The 20698-nt window shown below is 40.5% G+C and overlaps 1 protein-coding gene across 2 annotated transcripts in view; it reads left to right on the top strand.

Annotated features, from left to right (window-relative positions):
- The window catches only part of luzp1 (leucine zipper protein 1), a 30854-nt gene extending 10586 nt beyond the window's left edge, over nucleotides 1–20268 (top strand). The window contains exons 2-9 of one of the 2 annotated variants that reach the window (XM_077731088.1): nucleotides 452–566; nucleotides 1707–1764; nucleotides 8747–9090; nucleotides 9184–11395; nucleotides 11691–12274; nucleotides 12359–12520; nucleotides 16941–17162; nucleotides 17282–20268. In XM_077731088.1, the coding sequence (XP_077587214.1) occupies nucleotides 8968–9090; nucleotides 9184–11395; nucleotides 11691–12274; nucleotides 12359–12520; nucleotides 16941–17141 (3282 nt within the window). In that variant the 5' untranslated portion in view covers nucleotides 452–566; nucleotides 1707–1764; nucleotides 8747–8967 and the 3' untranslated portion in view covers nucleotides 17142–17162; nucleotides 17282–20268. The remainder of the gene's footprint in view (nucleotides 1–451; nucleotides 567–1706; nucleotides 1765–8746; nucleotides 9091–9183; nucleotides 11396–11690; nucleotides 12275–12358; nucleotides 12521–16940; nucleotides 17163–17281) is intronic. The other variant, XM_077731087.1, reaches the window with a different exon arrangement.
- Nucleotides 20269–20698: the final 430 nt, after the last annotated feature.

The raw sequence follows: 20698 nt of genomic DNA on the forward strand, positions 1-20698 counted from the left end.
TTGTATAAATAAATAAATATTGTAAGGTATGTATTTAAAAACACAGTGATTGTGTGTGGCATTGAGTTTGTTTTTGTGGAACATGTAGAGCTGTTAGATATAACTGGTTCTGCCAGTTTACAGGCAAGTGAGAAGAACTCAATGGTTTTTTTTTTCTATCTGACAGCTTGTCAACGAAATTGTCGCTCCACCTCTCTGCTATGCTGGAATGCAAATAGCAACAAGAGAAGGAGGAATGCTGTTCAACACATGAAAAATTAAGCTCCCTGTCTTTCTCTGTTCCTTCAGCCTCCTCTTTTCTTCTTTTTGTCTGCAACTTTCTGGACAACTTCCTGTCTCTCGCCGTCCTTTCCCCTCCCCTATGCTTGCTCTCTCTCACAGTCATCCTTGCCTCTTGCAAGGCATCCTGTTCACTTTGTTTGACTTGAGCATTCCTTTCCTCCACCAGCAGACAAAACAACCCAAGACCTCTCCAAGCCGCAACCCCCAGTGCGCAAACACATCCTGTTAATCGCTCCGGAAATGGGTGCCCATACAAACAGGGTCTACTTGGCCAACAGAACCATGTAGGCCGTTTTGCCTTGCTCTTTAGCATGCTTGTAGTGTGAACACCCCCCCAAAAAAAACAAAATACAGCACAAAGAAAATGGAGTAATGGATAGAATCCAAATTTTTACAAGGAACTCATTGGCTGGCGGCAAATGGTCGCTGCCATCTGTCCCAGTCAAGATGGATTGGATGTCTAGTCAGTAGCAGTCTATGAGGTAGTAATACATTTATTTTCCAAGCCGCTTATCCTCACTAGAATCAAGGGGTGCTGGATCCAATCAGGCCAACAACAGGCAGAATATACCTTGAATTGCTTGCCATACAATGGCAGTGCACATAGAGACTAACATCCACACACACACACATAGTCAGTTTGAAGTGCTCAAATAGCCTACCGTGCAGGCTTTTGGGATGTAGGAGCAAACCATTGAAAACCTGGATAAAATCCACGCAAGCCAGAATCAAACTCTACAGAGGAAGGCATGTCTGTTGGAACGTGCTTCAAACCCTGGCAGAATTTTGTAACAAATTCCCAATTTTCACCACCTTTCTCTGTCTATTTTTTTCCCGACTAGGATACGAAGTTTCATTGAGGACAAAACGTTGAGGATAATTTGATGTTCCTTCCTCTGCCTATTTTCTCCCCACTGTACATATCCTTTTAATTCAGTCCAGACTGCTGTCCTAAATCTGGATTCTCTGTGCTTAACCAAACATATGGAATGCTACTGTAGTGGAATGCTTGTCTTCTGCACTATGTGTGTGTGTGTGTCTGTGTTTTTTGAGGCACTCAAAAGGTTCTTGGGTCATTGTTGATGATTATGATTATGATAATAGTGTCTGTGCATGTGCGTGCGTGCCAGTGCCTTCCCAGAGAAGTGAATAGGGCCTTGTGTTGCTGCGGCCAAACATGGCTTGTCTGCTCATGCATGAATCTAGCGCAAAGCCCACCATAAACTTCTCCATTCCCTGGACGTTACTGTGACTCCTCACCATCACAAACCCACAAACCTTCTACTGTACGCTTAGATTATTGTCGCCCCCTCAGCTGAAGATCAAAAACCAATACAAGCAAAATGGACTACGTTGAAAGATGGATTGTTTCTCTTTTTCTAATCACATTGTTTGTTTGTTTTTTTGTTTGTTCCCAATGATAGGATGGAGACGCTGGGAAGAGAAGCTTGACATGTCGTAGAAGAAAGATGTGTCCGAAATGTGAGTTTTACTGCCTTCCACTCATCTGCAGTTCATTAACCCTTAATACGATGGTCATTGAAGTCACTGATAGGACTTGATGTCCAATCCACTTTGACTGAGGGAGAGTTGCAGTGAATAATCGCTGCTAACCCTCCCAGTCAAAATCTATTAGATGTCTAGCATGGTCAATGACACTAAAAGATGACAAATCTAAGCCATTCCTTCCAGTTTAAAGGAATTGGATGATTTTTTTGGAATTAATTTTTAAAAAAAGAAAAGAAAAATGTCTGAATAATTCATGTGTATGATTATATTGCTATCATTCAAATTATACACGTAACATTCCACTATGTCTACCATTTATCCCTTTCTAACCCATTGACTGCAAATTACAGCAAGAAGCAGAAGAGGACAAAAAAATCTTGAATTAGAAACACACATGAGAACTAAAACGTTATACCAGATAAAGTATATCTTGGTCTATTTCACAAAGATTAGTTTTCTTATTATATTCGACGTCCTTTGCCCAGAAACCCCACCTCGCCCCCTTCTTCCACCTCCTCTTCCTCAACTCTCGTGTGCTTCCGATCGGCTCTCTGCACAAGTGTGTTTCCTGTCGGGCACAAATGCCGGCGCCAAACTTCCTTCCCCGTTGCCGAGTGTCGCGCACAGGAGTTGCACACTCTACTGTATTTACAGCCACACTGCAAGGTGTTAAAGTGTTTTTTGGTGTCAAAGGGGCGAATATACTAAAGGACTTTTCCATAGAACATTACTTTAAATGACTTTTTGAGCGGAACACACAAGCTATAGGCGTCGTTTTGTTGTAAACCCAAAATGCTATGTATCAACAGTGTCATCCATCTGAGCTGTCAACATGTAAACGTAATTATTTCTTGTGGGCCCTCATAATTACTGTGATTACATTTCAGATAGGTGGTTTAAATCAGTCACTCATCAGAGGGCAGCCCTCTGCTAAGGTTAAACGGTTAAAAGCAATTTGTCCACCCCACGTTTGAATTGTGTGCAAAAGTTTACTGAGAATAAAAAAGGGGTTTAGAGTTCAGATTTGGATCATTTAAAGTCACTGAATGCATGTTATACCTGTAGCACAGTACACATTGTTTTATTTATTTCGGCGAACAGACAGTTGGACCACCCGACATGGTGTTGTGGTGGTTGCAAGTTAGATTCCAGTGTGTTTGTCAATGTTCTGCTTTTTATTTCTGGCATGCATTTGGCTTCTCTACTTCATGAGCCCTAAAAGATTTCAAGCAGCAGGTCACTTTTTATTGCTCATTCCATTTGGTGTGAAGAATGCTTTCCCAACAAAAACGTCCCATTGACACATTCTTAAATCTAGAAGAAAATGTTTCCAGAGAGTGAACAACAACAACTTTTTTTTTATATATATATTGACACTTCCTTTAAAAATGGCACAATGTCCTAATACGCCTGTCCCTATCTATCCTACGTCATCATTTTGGCCCCCTGCCCGTCCCCTCTCTGCAGCCGCTTGCTGCATTCCTGCTGCAGTAATCCACTCAGGCAGCTTCCTACTCTGCATTCTGCGGGCTAGCTTCAGCTAGACGTTTCCCTTTGACTCTCTTTCACACTCGCTCTCTTGCTTTGACTCCTTGGCCTCCTTGAACGGCATTTTCTTTTTCTTCTGGAGCTGCAATAAATATCTCATGCCAAAGTGTGGGGAGAGAGTGCAGAAAATGAGCCAAGCAAAAGGTGGATGGGCATCATTTTAAGAGCCAAACGGGTTGCCAAATTTGGTGGTGTCGATTCAAGTATCATGGTGATAATCCCTCATATCTTGGATTGAGATTGACACCAATTATTGGTACGGAAGCTAGGAGGACTGCAGAAATATCTAGCGTCAAAAATCAATTGGATATCATCATCATAATTAATGAATTGAATCACCAAGTCCTTGTTTTCCAGACCAATGGGAATAAAGGATCTGAATGAACTTTGTTTCAATCCTGCCGTACTACAACCGCAGACGTACTTGACGCTTGATTTACTGTCAGTTCCTTCACACTCTGTCTTCCAGCACATCTGGGAAGAGTGTATGCCGAAGGAGGAAAAAAAAAACGGATGTGAGGTAGCAGTTTTCACGATAAATCTCTTTTACCACTTCGATAAGCTGTCTAATGCATTTGTACGCTTGGTGGCAACTGGCTACTTTTCTCCATTCTGGCTGGCTCGCCTTGCAGTTGTCACTGACACTCTGCAGGCCTGCTTTACAAATTTAGAATAAAAGCAAGCGTTCTCACTTCTGTTACAATATATAGAACTTTTGTATACTTTATGACTCACAACTCCTGCCTCGCTTAAATCAACCAGACAGTGTGTCGGCTCAATGGGTGTCGTCGTTTTTGCTACATTATCATGTCAGCGTTAAACGGTGATGCAGCAAGATTTTATTTTTCTGCGTCATGCTTGGATCGTTGCAGAAGTTTAGCCGACGTCTGCTAATCGTCAAAAGTGCTTAAACAGCTGTAAGTGCACAGGAGCTTTAAATAGCGAACCAGTGGTTCTGTCAAAGAGTCATTTTATAATAGAGTGTAAAAGTACAAAAAGACATGTAAGATCGTTAAAAAAATGTTTTTATTATATTAAATAGAGTATTTTTTGGAATTGTTAGGTTCATTGAAGAATCTCAACTTTCCAAGACAGTTTTTAAGAGAGTTATTATCAAAATACATGACCAAAACTCAACTTTTGTGTGTGTATTTCCGTGTGTGTAATTTCAATACACAGTTTTTCCCAGAAAAGTCAAAACGGAGATGATAGATTTTAACTTAAATCCTTTTCCTGCCATTTATTAACTTCCTTCATTTCCATCATCTCTTGGTTGTCCCTCACATATGGGATTCAGGGTTGCTTTTAAAGCACAGCAAAAAGACATGGTGGGCGTGTTAGGGGGCCTAAAAAACGCTCAATCTTACTGAGCCAAGACGAGAGAGTGTCTGCCAAATGCTGACATTCTCATAAAAGTTTATAGTGCGGACACGTCAAACAAAGCTAAACTGTTCGCACTTGTAAAATGATCAGAATCGTTTAATTGTCCATGATTAGCACCATACGTTATTATTTATACATATCCATGTTATACTCTATAGCAGCAGGGTTGTCAAACTCATCTTTATTGCTAGCCATATGGTAGTTCTAATGAGGGCTATTATTAGTGGATGAACCATTTAGAGATATTTTTGACCTAAACTTTTTCCAAAATGACAAAAAAAGGTAGCAAATGTTTTTTTAATTGCATTTTTTTTACCAAACCCTAAATATATACTTTTTAAAGTCATTTTATTATGGTTATTGATTTCTCCATGCTATATTTAAAATTTCAGGTTAAAAAAAAAAGACAGTTTGCACTCTACTTAATTAGTTGTTACACGCCAAAGAACCCTTTAGAATAGAATGGTGATCTTAGTAAACTTTGCAAACCTAAAAACATATTTTTCCCACATAATGTCGGAGCAATGTAAAATAGCCGCACAGACACGAAGCAAGCTCCGTGACTTTTGCTACCCACTGTTCTGCTTAAATGCACAGCAGCCTTTAATTTCTTTCCCGAGATTCGGTGTGCAGGACCCACGGTACTTGACAGCACAGGAAACGACAAGCCGAACATTATGGGCTGCTTTGTTTTCGCTTTCTTGGAAAAACTTGAAAAATGCAGGCCAAGCACCAGCTCTCCACCATCTTGTGGCTTCTATTGCTGCGCCAGCATCTCTCTCCCAAACACACACACACACACACACACACACACATACACACACAAAACTTGCAAGGCCAAACTGGCAAACATCCCGCACATGAAGATGCGGTGGACATTATTTAGCTTGGAGTCTTTATTAACCGACATCTTTTAGGCAACAGAGTTTGAAAGCCGCAAGTTGCTCATGTCAAGTGCAAGAGGGACTATTTTTTTCCCCCTCCTGCCTTTTGGTGGGAAGAACAGAATGTACAAGAAAGGCAGCAGGAAAAGAGTGGCTAAAGCCTTTTAATGATATGGTGTGCCATTTTTCTACTTTGTGCGTGTGAGAGAAAGAAATGCTTGTCTTTCCAATAAGTTTTATTAAAATTCCCTCTTCTCTTGGGAACCTCAATATCCGATCCGTGGTACCTTTTTTAATGTGTCTGCGTCAGAGTTGAGTTTTTTGTTAGACGGTATAATGTGGCGAAAAGTACTAAATTTGGAGTCATGGTCTCATTTTCCGTTTACAGTTGAGGAAAGCAACTGCAGCAGTTTTAGCTTGTGGATGTTGACTTTTCTGTCACCGTCTCGGTGGTGAAATGACATTGTTCGGGTGTGTGGGGGCGGGCTATAATGGTTGTATTTGTATTTGAGGGGTAACAAATGGGGTTAGAGAAAAAATATGGTTAGTACTGTTTTGTTTTTAGCATGTTCGACAACTTAAGGATTTGTCTTCGTATCTTTTGATATACTACTATATCTGATCAGACTTTTTTTATTACTTGACTTTTAATTGCCTATTTATTATTTCAAGTTGTCTTATTATCTGCTCCTATTACTATGTTTTTATTTATTTTTCCTTTATTTTCATTTGATTTTATCAATCTTCAGGGATTTGTAGAAGAAGAAAATAGGAAAAAAAGTTTTATACTTGGCCAGTGTGTGTATTATCTGTTGCTTCCAAGAAAAAAAAAGTGAAAATGTGGAAATTACAGGCTCCAACTGACAAGTATAGATATCAATTTTTTTTTTCGACTTTGGGGTTTGAAAGCTCATTTTTCAGTGCCATTGACGACAATGGACTTCTAATGCTTTCAGAGGCAGCCAATGAGTTAATCTTTCTCCTGTCATAAATGTTGCTAATGAGGGCCCAGTCCCGTGATAATCATGCTTCAGGTATGTTGATTGGTTTGGCAGAGGTGGGCCCTTGCCAAAGTCGTTTTGCACGCGCCGCTGCCCATTAAAAGCGCCCCCTTGGTCGTGCTGGTGTGCGTGTAAGTGAGAGATGCTGGGGAGAGATGAGGGAGTGAAGAAGGCAGGAAAGGAAGCATGCAGTGAAAGAAAAGGCACAATGAGACCAGATCTTGGTCAGTGGATGTCTTCATTCACATTATCTTTTGTTGAGATGTTTCTCAACGTCTTAGTTTCATCCGGAACATCTTTATACTTGTGCCATTGTGGATTTTCTTTCGATTGTTGGACAGTCTTCCAACTTTCAAATTTCATAATACAGGTGGAATACCTGGATGCCAATTGGCTTTCACCCAATTTTCCAAAATTTCACAATAGAGCTGGAATACCTGGATGCCAATTGGCTTTTTACTCAATTTTCCAATAGATATGCCGGTAAACTCTGTTTAACTGTGACCAAACATTTCTGGTTCAATAATCAGACCTTGAAATAAATTACAAATCATAGTCTTACTCTAACTAATAAGGTTTCCCACAATTAAACTGTAGTAGACACCTTTGTATTCTACACTTTGAATCGTCAACATCAGTGTAGATTATTCTATGTGATGCAAGTATTGGGAGTAAAAATAATAAAACCACAGTGACCAGAAAAAATAGTTTGTTTGGTAGTGTGCAACTGTTATTTCCTTTCTTAGGCTTTGCCGATTACCGCTAGTTTAAACCGCCAAACCTCATGAAAGTGCAGAATCATTCGAATAAGCACGCCACTTTGAGCTTGCCTTTTTTGTTTTCTGGAACCTAATCGGTGCCAGATTGCCTTTTCAAAGTGTTTAATTTTGTGTTCAACAAGATGTTTAATAAATTGTGCGGCGAGTAGATTTTTCCCACACCAAATTAAACAACGGAAAGTACATAAAGTAATTCAGGAGTAAACCATGTTGGCCCCACGAACTGTTTACTGCAGTGTTGGATCTTTTTTGAAGCGTTAACCAAATTTAAAACAACATCAAGATGGCAGTCTTTATTTGTAGTGGTTTTCCCCCCTTTGAACACGAGTTGAGGGAAGACACAAAGGGGAGTTTGGGAGTGGTTGATAAGTGATGATGTGTGCAGATGTTTTATCCCACCCTCAGGCTGATGGTCAATAGCCGTGCCTGCTTAGTAAAATGAAAGAAAGAATACAGGGGGGTAATTGGAGCAGGATAGCCCACCACCTGAATCTTGCATGAGACAAAAGCTCAGACTGTTTGATTTATGGAGGATCTGCTGACAGACGGCCTGTTCTGTGCTACTAATCGGTGTCATGCTGGGGTCTGCAAACTGCGAAGTGTGTATTAAATATTTTCTGAATGGGGATGCTCTAATATATCCGTTGTCTCACCTGTGGTTTTCAAAAGACTAAACAGATTTGTTAAACTGGAGGCAACATGTTTGCACTCTAAATAATAGTGACAATGTCAATGTTTTTATCACTTACGTGCCATTATTGTTCTTGGATATGGATTTGGATTACTGTACTACATATTTCACAGTTAATTAATCATTGTTGATTATTATTCATCAATTATTTCATACAATTGATGCAATATTGGTCTTTGCAGGTTACTTTCTAATAAATAAAAAGACAGACTTGAGTCTTGACCATGTTGCCAGAAAGTATTCATCGATGTTGCTAGAGGGGGTAATGTTGACATTGTGGTGATGGGTGTGTTTGAGCAGAGGGGTGTTAGATTGTAAAGGCCTGAGTTATTGAGAAATGCCGCTGTCAGCAGAATTGTGGAGGCGAGCAAAAATCAATGTTAGCAGCAGGCACACTAATGTGCGTAGGAGCAACCTGTACAAGCATGTCCAAACCCCCATCCACACTAGCGCATTAAAGAATCCCCACCCCCTGCCGCAGTACGTTGAAAGGACAAAGCAAGGTGAACACACATCTTGATGGTTCAATAACAAAGGAGAAAATAACCACTGTACTATTACAGTGTGTGTCTTAACTTACTTCACTCTTGGGATAACAAATGGAATAGAATTATATTATGAGGATATGCCATGACTAAAAGCACTTTTTCATCTCACTTTCCTTTTTAGATGCTAATCTCCAAATGTCAAGCTGATGCAAGTTTATCGTCTTGAAGCACCACTAAGAACCAGTGCAACAAATCACAGACTACGGACAATTTGACACCAGCCACTACCTAACCTCGACCTTGACTTGGTCATCACAAAACAAATGTGGACCTCTGCAAATGCACAAACAACCTGAAGATAACACAAGACGCTAGGAAAACGATAAAATAGACGTGGTAAGCATGTCTGACATGACACATCGCCACCAGCGGCACAAGCTACAAAGTCTGAGTAGACGGCTTGATGAATTGGAGGAAGCCACTAACAAGCTGCAGAAGTCTGAAGATGAGTTGCTTGACATTCAGGTTAGTAATGGTTGACTTTTAAAATAAGAGGTGTTTGGAGAATTAAAGTTAGCCGAGAAATAATGTAGTCAATGTGTGAATTTTGCCCCACAGGACAAGATCATCCAAGCTGAAGGAAGTAATTCATCCTTGCTTGCTGATGTAGAGGCCCTGAGGAAACGACTCTTGAAAATCCAAGGTAAAGATGAGGAGGTACGCAAAGCGGAAGACCTCTGTCGCACGGTCCGAGAGAAACTGGAGGAGGAAGAAAACCTAACATTGGAGTTGAAGGCTGAGATTGAACATCTACAGCGGAGGATGTTGGAACTAGAGAAACTGGAAGAAGCCTTTGGGAAAAGCAAATCAGACTGTAGTCAGCTCTGTCTCAGCCTCAATGAAGAGAAAAACTTAACCAGGAAGCTTTCTACTGAGCTGGAGGCGCTCAAAGATCGTTTAAAGGAATTGGAGGGTTCTGAGGCCAAACTGGAAAAAGCAGAGCAAGCTTTAGCAGCTGACTTTGACAAGTTCAAAGGATTCCGCCAGACCTTTGAGAATGAACATAAAAGGATACGAGAGAAACAAAGAGAAGATGAGAAGATCATTCTAAAGCTCACAGAGAAACTTGAGCGCCTTGGTATGTCAGTAGATCCTGGTCGGGCAGACTTCATGAGGACAAGAATTGAAGAGGAGCTGTCTTCCACAGGTATTCACACCACTAATTTGGCTGGACGTAAGAAAGGCCTCGACTACAACATCTGCCTGTTGAACAAATCGGAGAATCAGAAGAACAGCGGACTCGCAGGGTCACCCGAGGAGGACAACAAAGTAAGAGAGTTAACACAGGAAGTGGAACGGCTTAAGAACCGCCTCAAACAGCTGGAGGTTGTAGAGGATGACTTGAAAAGCTCTGAGTCAAAAAATGGTGAGCTTCACGAAAAGTTCCAGATGGAACGCAATAGGACTCGCCAACTAAGTGAGCAGGTGGAACAGCTCAAGACGCAGCTGTGCAGTAAAGGTGGGACTGGAGGAAACGGAATCAGCAGTGTGGATAAGCAAGGCAACGGAAGTGCTAACATCTGCCCCAACAGCCCTGCCAAGCATCTGGAGAATGGCAAAGCTGAGAATGAAGAGATTGTAAAGGGAAATTTCAGGCAAGAGAAGCCCAAGTATCGCAGTGCTGCATCTGTCACAGAGCCGAGTTCCCCCAAGCACAGGATCAGAGATCTCTCTCCACAGCACAAAAGAGAAAACAAACTGAGGATGAAAGAGTTCACCGGCTCAGAGGAGACTTCTGCAATGTCTGCCAAGAGAACCGTCAGTCCTGCACACAAAAGCAGGAGGTTACCCAAAACCCAGAATACTTTTGTTTCATCAGATAATGTAACAAAAGAAACAAGCAGAGGAACTGAAGAAAGGGCATACAAGGGAGTCATGTATAGTTCCTTAAGTACACCCTCCAGTGACTTTAAAAAGGTGTCCGTTCTCAGTCGCTATCCCCCAGCGGCCAATGACCACAAGCCCCTGAAGACGGTCCACAGGCAGAGTGATGGGGATAGCAAAAAGGGCAAAATAGAAAAAATGTCTAAATTGTACGGAGGCAGTGACAGTGAATCGAATAGCTCCGACATTGTGCCTGAGAGCAGTACCACTGCACTAGAGACCTCAGACCAGGAATCGATAGACCCAGCTCAAGATTCAGTGTCTGCCTCCTACAGCCTGTCTAAGGCCAATGGATCATACAAAGCTTACAGATCCAATGTCAATCAACTGCTGCCAAATGACCAGGGATCTGAGGGTCATTCCTCTGCTTCAGAAACAGAGTCAATTGGTTCAAAGCCCTCCGAAGCGGAGACTGTAAATGAAATGACTACTACAACCCAAAACAGTTGGATTGCAACCTCTAGATATTCCAGATATTCCCACATCAAGGACTCCCCTTCAGAGGGCTCTTCCGCCAGGAGCTCATTTGATGAAGAACTCCACAGCAGGGCAAATTTAGTTGAAAGAGGTACTGGTAACACATCTGGGCTTGAAGTTCAGCGAGTTTGCAGCCCGCGTGAAGCCCGGACGTCAAAGGCCATCATCAAACCTGCTATTATTGAAATCGACAGGAAAGAAATGATGATTTCAGAACCCTTAGCAGCTAATGGAAAGCCCAGAATATCCACCAAACCTATTTTGACCAACCCCAATAAAATAACCAGCAGTATAACATTCTATCCCAACGACGCTAGCTCTTCCAGAACCAGCAGCCGCTGCAGCAGTGTGTCCAGTGAGCCCTTGTCCGCCAAGGAACGCCACACATCCACCAGTAACTTTCTCATCGGTAAGTTATCCGTCATTTACTTAATTTAATTTCTTCCGTGATGGATTTAGGGATCACCATGTCCCAATATTTCAACCCTGTGGTGATTTATTAGGCTTCTTTAAAGGTTAATTTGCATTGGGAACAAATGTATTTAATCTGCACCCATTTTAGTCATAAACTACATCACGGAACAATATGAATGCATCAATGTGTGTATTTATTGCAACTTAAGAGATGCAATGCTCTTTTTTTCATCCTATGCGTGCATTCTGCATACAAATGTGTGATTATTTTGTTCACTTTCATTGGACAGGCCCTAGTAGTGAACACCTTGGCAGCGTCTCCATCCCTTACGAAATCTCCATCCCCAAGAGCGATATCACAAAACGGCCAAGCCACGACCAGGACTATGGAGCGGATAACCACAATGATTCTTCATCCAAGTCCAGGATCCACAGCACCTCCCGGGTGGAGAAAATCATGAGGCCCACGGCCTACCAACGCAGCAACTTTAGCCCCCAATCACCAGACACAAACTCAGCTGACCTCAACGACATGGATTCTGCCTTTGAAAGATCAAATAGCCCCTCCACCTTCAGCAGCTGGCAAAACCAAAATCATAGGCAGTACTCCCAGGAAGAGCATTTACCAGACACGAAGAATGTAACTATGAGAAGCACCTGGAAGAACAAAGGCATTGCATCTGATGAGAAGAGTAGACGAAGAGTGGGTGGGGGGGAGATTATGGATCAGGGTTCTGAGGATGAGCTGGAAACCGCACAAACATGGAAAGCGTATCTGGCAACAACGGTCGTCTCTGAGGAATCTGGGAGCCATGGACTGAGACCGGATGGGATTGTGTCTGCTGCAAGGGGAGTCAAACCAACCTCTGAAGATGTAAGTATGAGCTAAAAAATGGCAGTATTTAAACAAGCTGGATGTTGGTGTTGCATGATGTATGATTCCTCTGTGCGCTTGCAGATATATATGCGGGCCAATGACAAAGAACCTGAGGAATCAGTGCTCCATCGTGGTGGAACTGCCAAGTCTCCCTCAGTGGTAGTAGGAGCCCTGGGAAGGACAGTTCCTCACGCACCTGTCACCTCTCAGTCCTGGAACCGCTCGTACTCGCAACGAACACAGGTACACATGTGGACTCAACATATTTTGCCGTTAAAGTATTTTAATTAGTTTTAGTTTTCTTTCCTTAAATGATTACCAAGACAATATTATGTCATTAAATCAAAATCTCCAAATATTCCATTCACAACAGCTCAGGAGGCTTATCCTTTGATGGATGTTGTATTGGAGGAAATAGTACATTCAAATGTATCTGCACTACAAATATTTTTCCTAGTAATGCTTTGACATTGCAAGCATCTGAACTGAATTCAGGGAAGAATTACTCCCTCTCCTATGGAGTCACAGTGGCCACAGAAAAAAAACCTCTCTCTGAACCTCGGGTCATTCAGAACACTTTACAAATCCTAAAGAGTTAAAAGCCTGCACAACTATGGTGTTTTGATTTAAAATCGCATTATGGTGAAATTACGGTGCTGCCAATCAAATATAATGAATCCCACGGAGACACCGTTCAACTTGAAAGTTTGTGTCAATGAGGCATTACTTGCGGTTAGCCATAGGTTCTCCTATAGTACCCAGAACTTCTGGATTCCATACTTTGTAAAAACCTGGCCAGTTGTGGTTTTGTGCAGCAGATCTTCAAAACACATTTGTAGACTACATAACTCCAAATGGTTAAGTAGGATTTAAACGGATAGTCTACTACTATAGGGGATAATGGTACAAAAGACATTAGTTTTTTTGTCAGTATACGCAAAGCGTGTGATGCAAAAATGTAACTCTAAAGGCACTTTTGCTCTAAAATAAATGCAGGTATGCACACAGTCTCGGAAACTGTGGGGGTAGTGGTAGAATGGGAATGAATTCCTGGCCTGAGTGGTTTACAACCTCACAAATCACTGCTACACTGCCCCTATTTTGCCACTTCCTCTTGATAACGACATGGTTTATATAATATCCACTGGTCTCCAAAGCTCTGATTTTGTATTCAGAATAAAATGAATTTTTAGACTGGCTTGATTGCATAAAACGCAAGGACAGAGTGTCAACTGAGGTCAGATCTGCCATCTACTGCCAGATGACTAATTCTCAAACAGACTTCTCTCTCAATTGCTTAGTTAAGCCAGTAGAGTGATCGAATGTTGAATTATAATGCCAATTCTTGTATAATTGGCTATTAAAACCTTTAAAGAAATCCTGCGGAATCCTGCCAATTCATCTTCACTACATGGCCTTGACCACAAATCATTCATTAGCTGGATGCTGACAGACTTTGTATGAGCTGCAGCCAATGTTTTCTCTTTCAGTTAGTCTCCTCTTTTTGACCTCCATCTAACATCAGTCATTCTGGAGTGGTTCTGGTTACATTGGAGCCACTAGATAGGTTTTCAAAATGAACCCCCTCCTCCTGTTTTGTGGCTCAGATGATGTCATTCACCTCAGACCTGATGTACTGCCCATCTTGCCTCTTTCATTCAGTATTTAGTAAATTGTGCATTTGGGGAATTTCCTAAACCTAATTGCTTGAATTGCAGTCCTGATGGAACCATGTTCATCCTGTTTTTTTTTTTTTTTTTTTTGGAGCAACAAAGTGGCCACTTGATTTAGATTGCGGCGGTTAGCGACGTAAATTGACCAGACTGCAAGAAAAACACAGTTCAAATAGTGGTCATCGTTAGTCTTCTCTGTAGTTCTTTCAGTGCAGCCAATAATGTTCGCCTTGGCGCATTTTCGATGGTCTCTATTGCGTTCATTTTCCCTAGAGGTTTGGATAAATACAGCTGCAGTCAGGACAGTGGGAGATGGGGGGGATTAGTGTGTGATTGCAGTGTCAAAGGTTGACAAAGGAGGCTTGTATATTACGAGCTTATATGTAGACTCCATGAATGTGGTTTAACGTAAATTGATCCTAACTAGGCCAATTCTATTGTTCTCAACTTTAGGAAATTCTGTCCATTTACTGAACCAGGGGACGAGAAAGTTGTAGATATCCCAAATCAATCGTCATTAAGAAGAAGCCAGCCTGACCGCAACAATCATTGATTATTGGGGAAACTATTTTAACCTCTGGTCTAGTCAGATGCAGAACATTATTTGCATTGCTGAAGTCATGTCTTTCCTTTAAACAGATTAGAACGATGTATTATACATAATTAAACCCACTTGTGTAGTAACTAAAATAGCTCACTTAACATGAAACTTCAAAAACTGCATTTGCTCTACTTCTTATGGCACTTGAGTCCATTTAGGCATCAGGAAACCTCATCATGCTTATATAAATGAGATATAATTACAGCTAATGAGAAATAGATTAAAAACATACCGTGTTGAGTCTAAAACCAGAGGCAAAGTCTACTGTCTACGTCTGGAATACAACTTTTGAGCAGGATTCTCATGTCGGTGCGTACCGCAAAAGTAGGTTCAAGGTGGGTTCTGCATAAACTTTCATTTGGACTACACAAGCATGACCATCCATTTTTCGGAAACATATTATCTAAATTCAACAATATTATGTATTGGAAGCGGTCATTTAATAGTTTCGTTTGGCAAGGCAAAGTTATTCTTATGAATTGTATGTGGAACAAAGGGCAGACAGGTTTTTCTTGGCAAAATAATGGGTATTGCAGAGCCTTCTATTTGAAATGGCCACTCATGCATGGGATATACATTTGAGATATATGCCTTGGTAAGTCCATCTATTATTTAAGAATTATTACTTATCATTGTTTACCAGAGAAAAAACTGATATTTGCGAGTAATTCTGTTAATTGTCTTTTCCAGACTATCAAACACATTTGCTTGTCTTTTTTTAGTTTTTATTTACAGATAAATTGCTAATATGCTATGTTAAAAATATATGTATTTACTAAAAAAATGCCAAAATGCTTTGTTAACATTTAGTCTGTTTTTCACCATTTCATCTTCTCACTATAATTAATATCTTTTTGCTTTTGGTGTCTGGTGAATATTAATCCCCACAAAAAAAAAATTATTTTCTGGGATTTACAATGTATATATTACTTTTGAAGTAGTAATGAATGAAGAAATTGGGTGCCGTCGTTTTCTTGAATAAACGTGAACAGGAGCCGCTGTGGGCTTCCGCCAAAACTTTTAGTGACTTTGCTCTGCTGGGACACATTAACAGCATTTATATTGGGCTGATGTTACTCTTAACCAAATATTGACTCAAAGCCACATGTGGACATGTTCTCATACTCGCCAGCATATTGTACTTACGCCTGAGAACGTTTATTCTGGATGCAAAATTTTTCTGTTCACGCATTTGCTACCAAGGATCACAAAAGTCATCTTGTTCAAATCCTATTTCTGTACCCATGTTATCACAAAAATCACAATAACAGGGCCTTATTTTTTCTCCCCATAGTTCATTCAATAATTTTTGCACTTATAACAAATGCTGAGCCTGCAACTTTTCAGCAGCCTGATGTTCCTTTTCCCTTACTTTGTGTAAATGTGGGTGTCAATGTTCCCACTACATTTGCCAGCTATTATAAGGATTAAAGCTTTTACACACACTGCTTATTACTCGGAACACAACGCAAAAGTGTCTCGTTGCAGGCAGCAGGGAACAACAGTGCAAAGCACAGCCCGCTGACCATAGAAGGAGAATATTGCCACCCTAATGTTTCCTTCCCTCGGTGACTTGGAGCAGGAAGTGACCGCAATGGCACGCCCATCTGCAGGCCTGGCGGGTGACTTATTTCCTGTCTGTTTCCCTCCGAGACGCAGCGAAAGCAGTCCGGTCAGGCTCTAATCGAAGCTAATTAGCCCCAATGCCCATTAAAATTCCGTTCCCAACAAGCTTGGCGCACCAAATGGAATTCAAGGCCACATTTGTTTACTCTTTCATAAATGTCTTCCCGTCAACACGTCTTAGAACAGTCATTCCCTAATTAAAGAGACCATTAATTGTTAGTGATAGACTTTCCTTTGTGAACTCTTGGTATTTTATTATAAACCAAAGATATTTGGATTTTGTGACAACCTTCCTCAATGCGGGGTTGTGGTTTTTTTTGGCTAGAAAATAACAAATAACAGCCTAGCTACTGAATGTGTATCTAAACTGTTGGTTTGTCCTTGTACTTTTTAATAGTAACACTAAAACTCAGTTTAAAAGGGAGTGAAAAGCTTAAAAAAAATTAATTGACTCATCATTTAATTAAAGGCTCATTAAAATGCTACAATAACTGACTTTAAAATAATAGCAAAACATATTTTGGAGTCATATACACCTAAAAGAGTCTTAAAGAGCTTTATAATGAAATGATTACTGCCCTCTGTTGGTTGCAAAACCACCTTTTATGACTACCAATCCCGTTCTCCCCTGCTGTGCTGGTAAATGGCATTAAATATCTCACTTTGCAAGGTATTTTGTTTTCAAACACTCATGTTTTAGTACCCAATGTGCTACAAAAAACCTGAGAAAATAATGGTTTCTCCCTTTTTTTTACCTCCACAGGGTGCAATTCCGGAAAATATATCATGGAAACAACACTTATCCGCCGCAAATTCCGTCCCTCTGGAAAGCACACATGATCGTACGTCCAAAACCACGGGGTTATTGTCCAAAGGGGAGCAGTGGTCTAGTCGGGGTCAGGCATCGGGAAAGAGCGGCGTGGCTAGCCGGGTGGGGAGCCATCGGCAGACTGGGCATCATTAGCCAAACCAAGTGGGAGGCCAGGTAAGAAGACCACAACCACAAATCCTCAAGGACACTAATCTTTAATCCTTCACAAAATATTTCTTTTTCAAAAGAGTGATATTAATTAACATTTCACTATCTTTTTTTTTCTCCTACAGATGCCTTAGTAGGAATCAAGCATCATCATCTCCAGCTCACTGCAGCTTTTTTTGAACAAGCAAAGACAGGAAAAAACAACCACAGCTATGTTTAAAAAAAAGGAAAAAAAAGAAGACAAAGCCCCTCCCATCCTAAAAAAAAAAAAAACCTTAACTGTGACCTTGAATGCACGTCAAAACGTAAACATCTCTTCCTCTTCTGCTTGTTTGGATGTATTCTATACTTGGCTTCTAGACGTGACAAAGAAGAGGCTCCCACCAGGGGAGCGTATCGCTTCATCTCACCAGAAACTGCTGCGTCATGTTGATTCCCTTGACAAAGGATGCTGACACTTTCAGCGCGACCAAAAAAAAAAAAAAACAGGAAGCAAATTACTCAGTTCCGCACAAGTAGGGGTGGGAGAGGGCCATCCATTTTCCCTATGAGACCGTCTTAGCATGTTTGGTAGCATTTCACACGTTTTTGCACAAACATTTCTCCTAAAAAATGGTTCCCCAATTCTTTCCCACAGGGTTTTTTTTGTTTTTTTTCGTGCTCAGTGGTGAACTGTCATTGGCTTCCTGTTGCGTTATCGTTTCTGCTTCCGCAATCCAATGCAATGCACATGTAGGGGGAAATAATATATTTTGTTATTAATCAGCTTCAGTACTATATTTCTTATGGTGCTTTATTTTCTTGTAAAACCGTCGTCGTGCAAACAGTACTTTTTGCACATTATCGGTGACCGGGATTTTCAATCGGATGCGCGAAGCTGGAATTCAATTCGCACGCTGGCTAGGTTTTGAGTTCAAGTGACATTTTTAGTTTGGAATGACACCAGTTGAAAATAATGTTGTTGTTTTTTTTTTAAGAACAAAGTTCCATGTCTTGACTTATTTATGGCCGATGTGTGCATGTAAGCGACATCCTTTAGCATTTCCTCAAATTTGCTTCATGAATTTATTGACAAAACACAAAATGTGCTTTAACTCGAGCATTTATGCAACATTGCTGCTATGAATACAATTACTGGATACAGCAATGGTGTAGAAAAATACTGCTAGAAAACTTCACTCCATTTTTTGAGGGCAAATACAATGACCGATTATCTGATCCTTGCACTAGAGTGCAGCTTCCGATGCGAAAAAAATAATAGTTTTAGATAGGAATTGGAGTGGGTGCACATGCCAAGGGTTTCCAAGGGAACAAGAAGCCGTCACTGGATACTGACAAACAGCCTTATAAAAGGTTAAAGTTGTCGGCCATGTCTAATCTTGTCTTTTTGATCTCATCTGACTCCGAGCCGTCCGTCTAAATGTGGTAGCACGTTGGGCTTCCAATAGATCAGTGTGTCCGTTTTCATTAGCGTTGCCGTTAATGTGCTGACATGAATGTTAAATGAATTTTGGGGGGATGTGGATTGTGACATCGCTCAAGGGTTTCTTTAAATGGCAACCTGGTGACGTACTGTTTCACCCTGCCTAACTTCATTCTCTTATTCTCAACTTTAATGGAACTAATTTCAAGATCATAACACTCGTTTTTTTTAAAAATGTTAATAATCAAGATTCAACTCACGAAAAAATTCCATTGAAAGACTTTCATTCGCCACGTATTGATCCCCGTCTTACTTTCATACCCCAAAAACAATCCCAACATGCCGTGACCAACTTTTAATGTACTGTCAGTACGTAACGTACGCAAACTTGAATTTTGGACTTCCAATCAAATGAGTCTGTTGTCCATCAAAATGTCATTTGTGACTTTTCCAACCCTCCGAACTCAGATAAGTCTTTACATAAATAGTTATTTTCCATCCTTCCTATTGTCGTTTAGCTGCCAGCTCTCGGTGTTATTGGGTAAACTGTAATCTGCATTTAACCAGCACTTAACTTTAAGATCTGCTATGGATTATCCCTTCTGTTTCTGTATTTTTTAACTTTTTTTTGGCTGGTAAAAACCTGCTTTGTGCTCCCGTCTTTTCCTTTGGCACGAGGAAAGTGAGTTCTATTTTTTATCCTGTGCCAAAATCATTCCGCAATGTTCGCTTTCCAGCTGGATCAACATTTTATGACTTTGTTAGAAGTAAAAGGAAAGGATGTCTTATTTTTGGAAGCTGATAGATTTTATTTAAAGTTTAAAAAAATGTAATTTTGTAAAGTGGGCCATATTATTGAAATATATTTGTCCATTTTGGTTTTAAGAACAATACTATATATAAATATATATGTTACAACTCCCCCAGATGGTAAGAGGTAGCAGGGAGTCGAAACTACAACAGCAGAAAAATTTAGCCAATGAGGAGACAGACACACATGGCAAGTAGAATTAAATGATAATTTATTGACAACAAAGTCCACAGAAAACCTGGACAATGGGAAAACATAGGGGAACATTTTATGACTTTGTTAGAAGCAAAAGTAAAGGATGTCTTATTTTTGGAAGCTGATAGATTTTATTTAAAGTAAAAAAAATGTAATTTTGTAAAGTGGGCCATATTATTGGAATATATTTGTCCATTTTGGTTTTAAGAACAAAATATATAAATGTATATTTTGTGTTATGATACACTCCTGGAGAGTTTGCGTGTTAAAGTACATTTCCAACACATCCGTCATATTTGGTGCATTTGTGCGTCTTTTGCTGTTTGTTGTGCCAAAGAAAGAAGCTTGCACACAAATGGGAATTTTTTTTGACCGTACTATCAAACCGACAGGGGGTTTGTGATGCTTTTTTGTGTAATATTACGTCGCGTGCAGACTTAATCATGTAATCGCAATAAAAAAAAAGGCTTTTATGACTATGCATAAGCCGCCAAAGTGTGGGGGGGAGGAGGCTGCTTGTGACTTTTGTTGTTGTTGTTGGTTTGTTTGTTTGTTCACCTTTTAGATTTAATCCATTGTGCATGTTTTAACTCTCATGTGGCATGTAGGTAAGCTGCCAACTGTACAGCAGACCATATGTATTCTAATAAAAAATAAAAAGCAACACGTTTGTAACACGCTGACTGGGTGCAAATGTCTGCTTTTAATGTTGCTTTCTTTTCGCTTTCACTGGCAGCTTTTCCATCGTGGAATGCAAAAAGTCAGCGCTTTACTTGTTGCAAATGCAGGTGTTCTTTTTAATTCCGCTACCGGTTGCTCGTTTTAGACGTTTTATGGTGATGATTACGGTAGACTGCACACGGTTGGTTATTTGACGTCTTGTGCCAGGGTTGCATTTCGTTTCTAATAAAAAGGTGAGGAAAAGTATGGCTGCAATTGACGGTTGTAGATGGCAAATCTGATTGGATTTCTGATTGTTGAGTTTGACAACCAACCCTGTTCTCCCCACAATTATCTTAACTAGTTGGCACCAAATCGTATGTGCTCGCCAAATGTCTGTTAATCAAATTGCAATGTGGGGAACTGAAAGTTCCTCCTGGAAGTAGAACAAAT

This window comes from Stigmatopora nigra, chromosome 13 (assembly GCF_051989575.1).
Source record: "Stigmatopora nigra isolate UIUO_SnigA chromosome 13, RoL_Snig_1.1, whole genome shotgun sequence".
In the NCBI taxonomy this organism is placed as follows: domain Eukaryota; kingdom Metazoa; phylum Chordata; class Actinopteri; order Syngnathiformes; family Syngnathidae; genus Stigmatopora; species Stigmatopora nigra.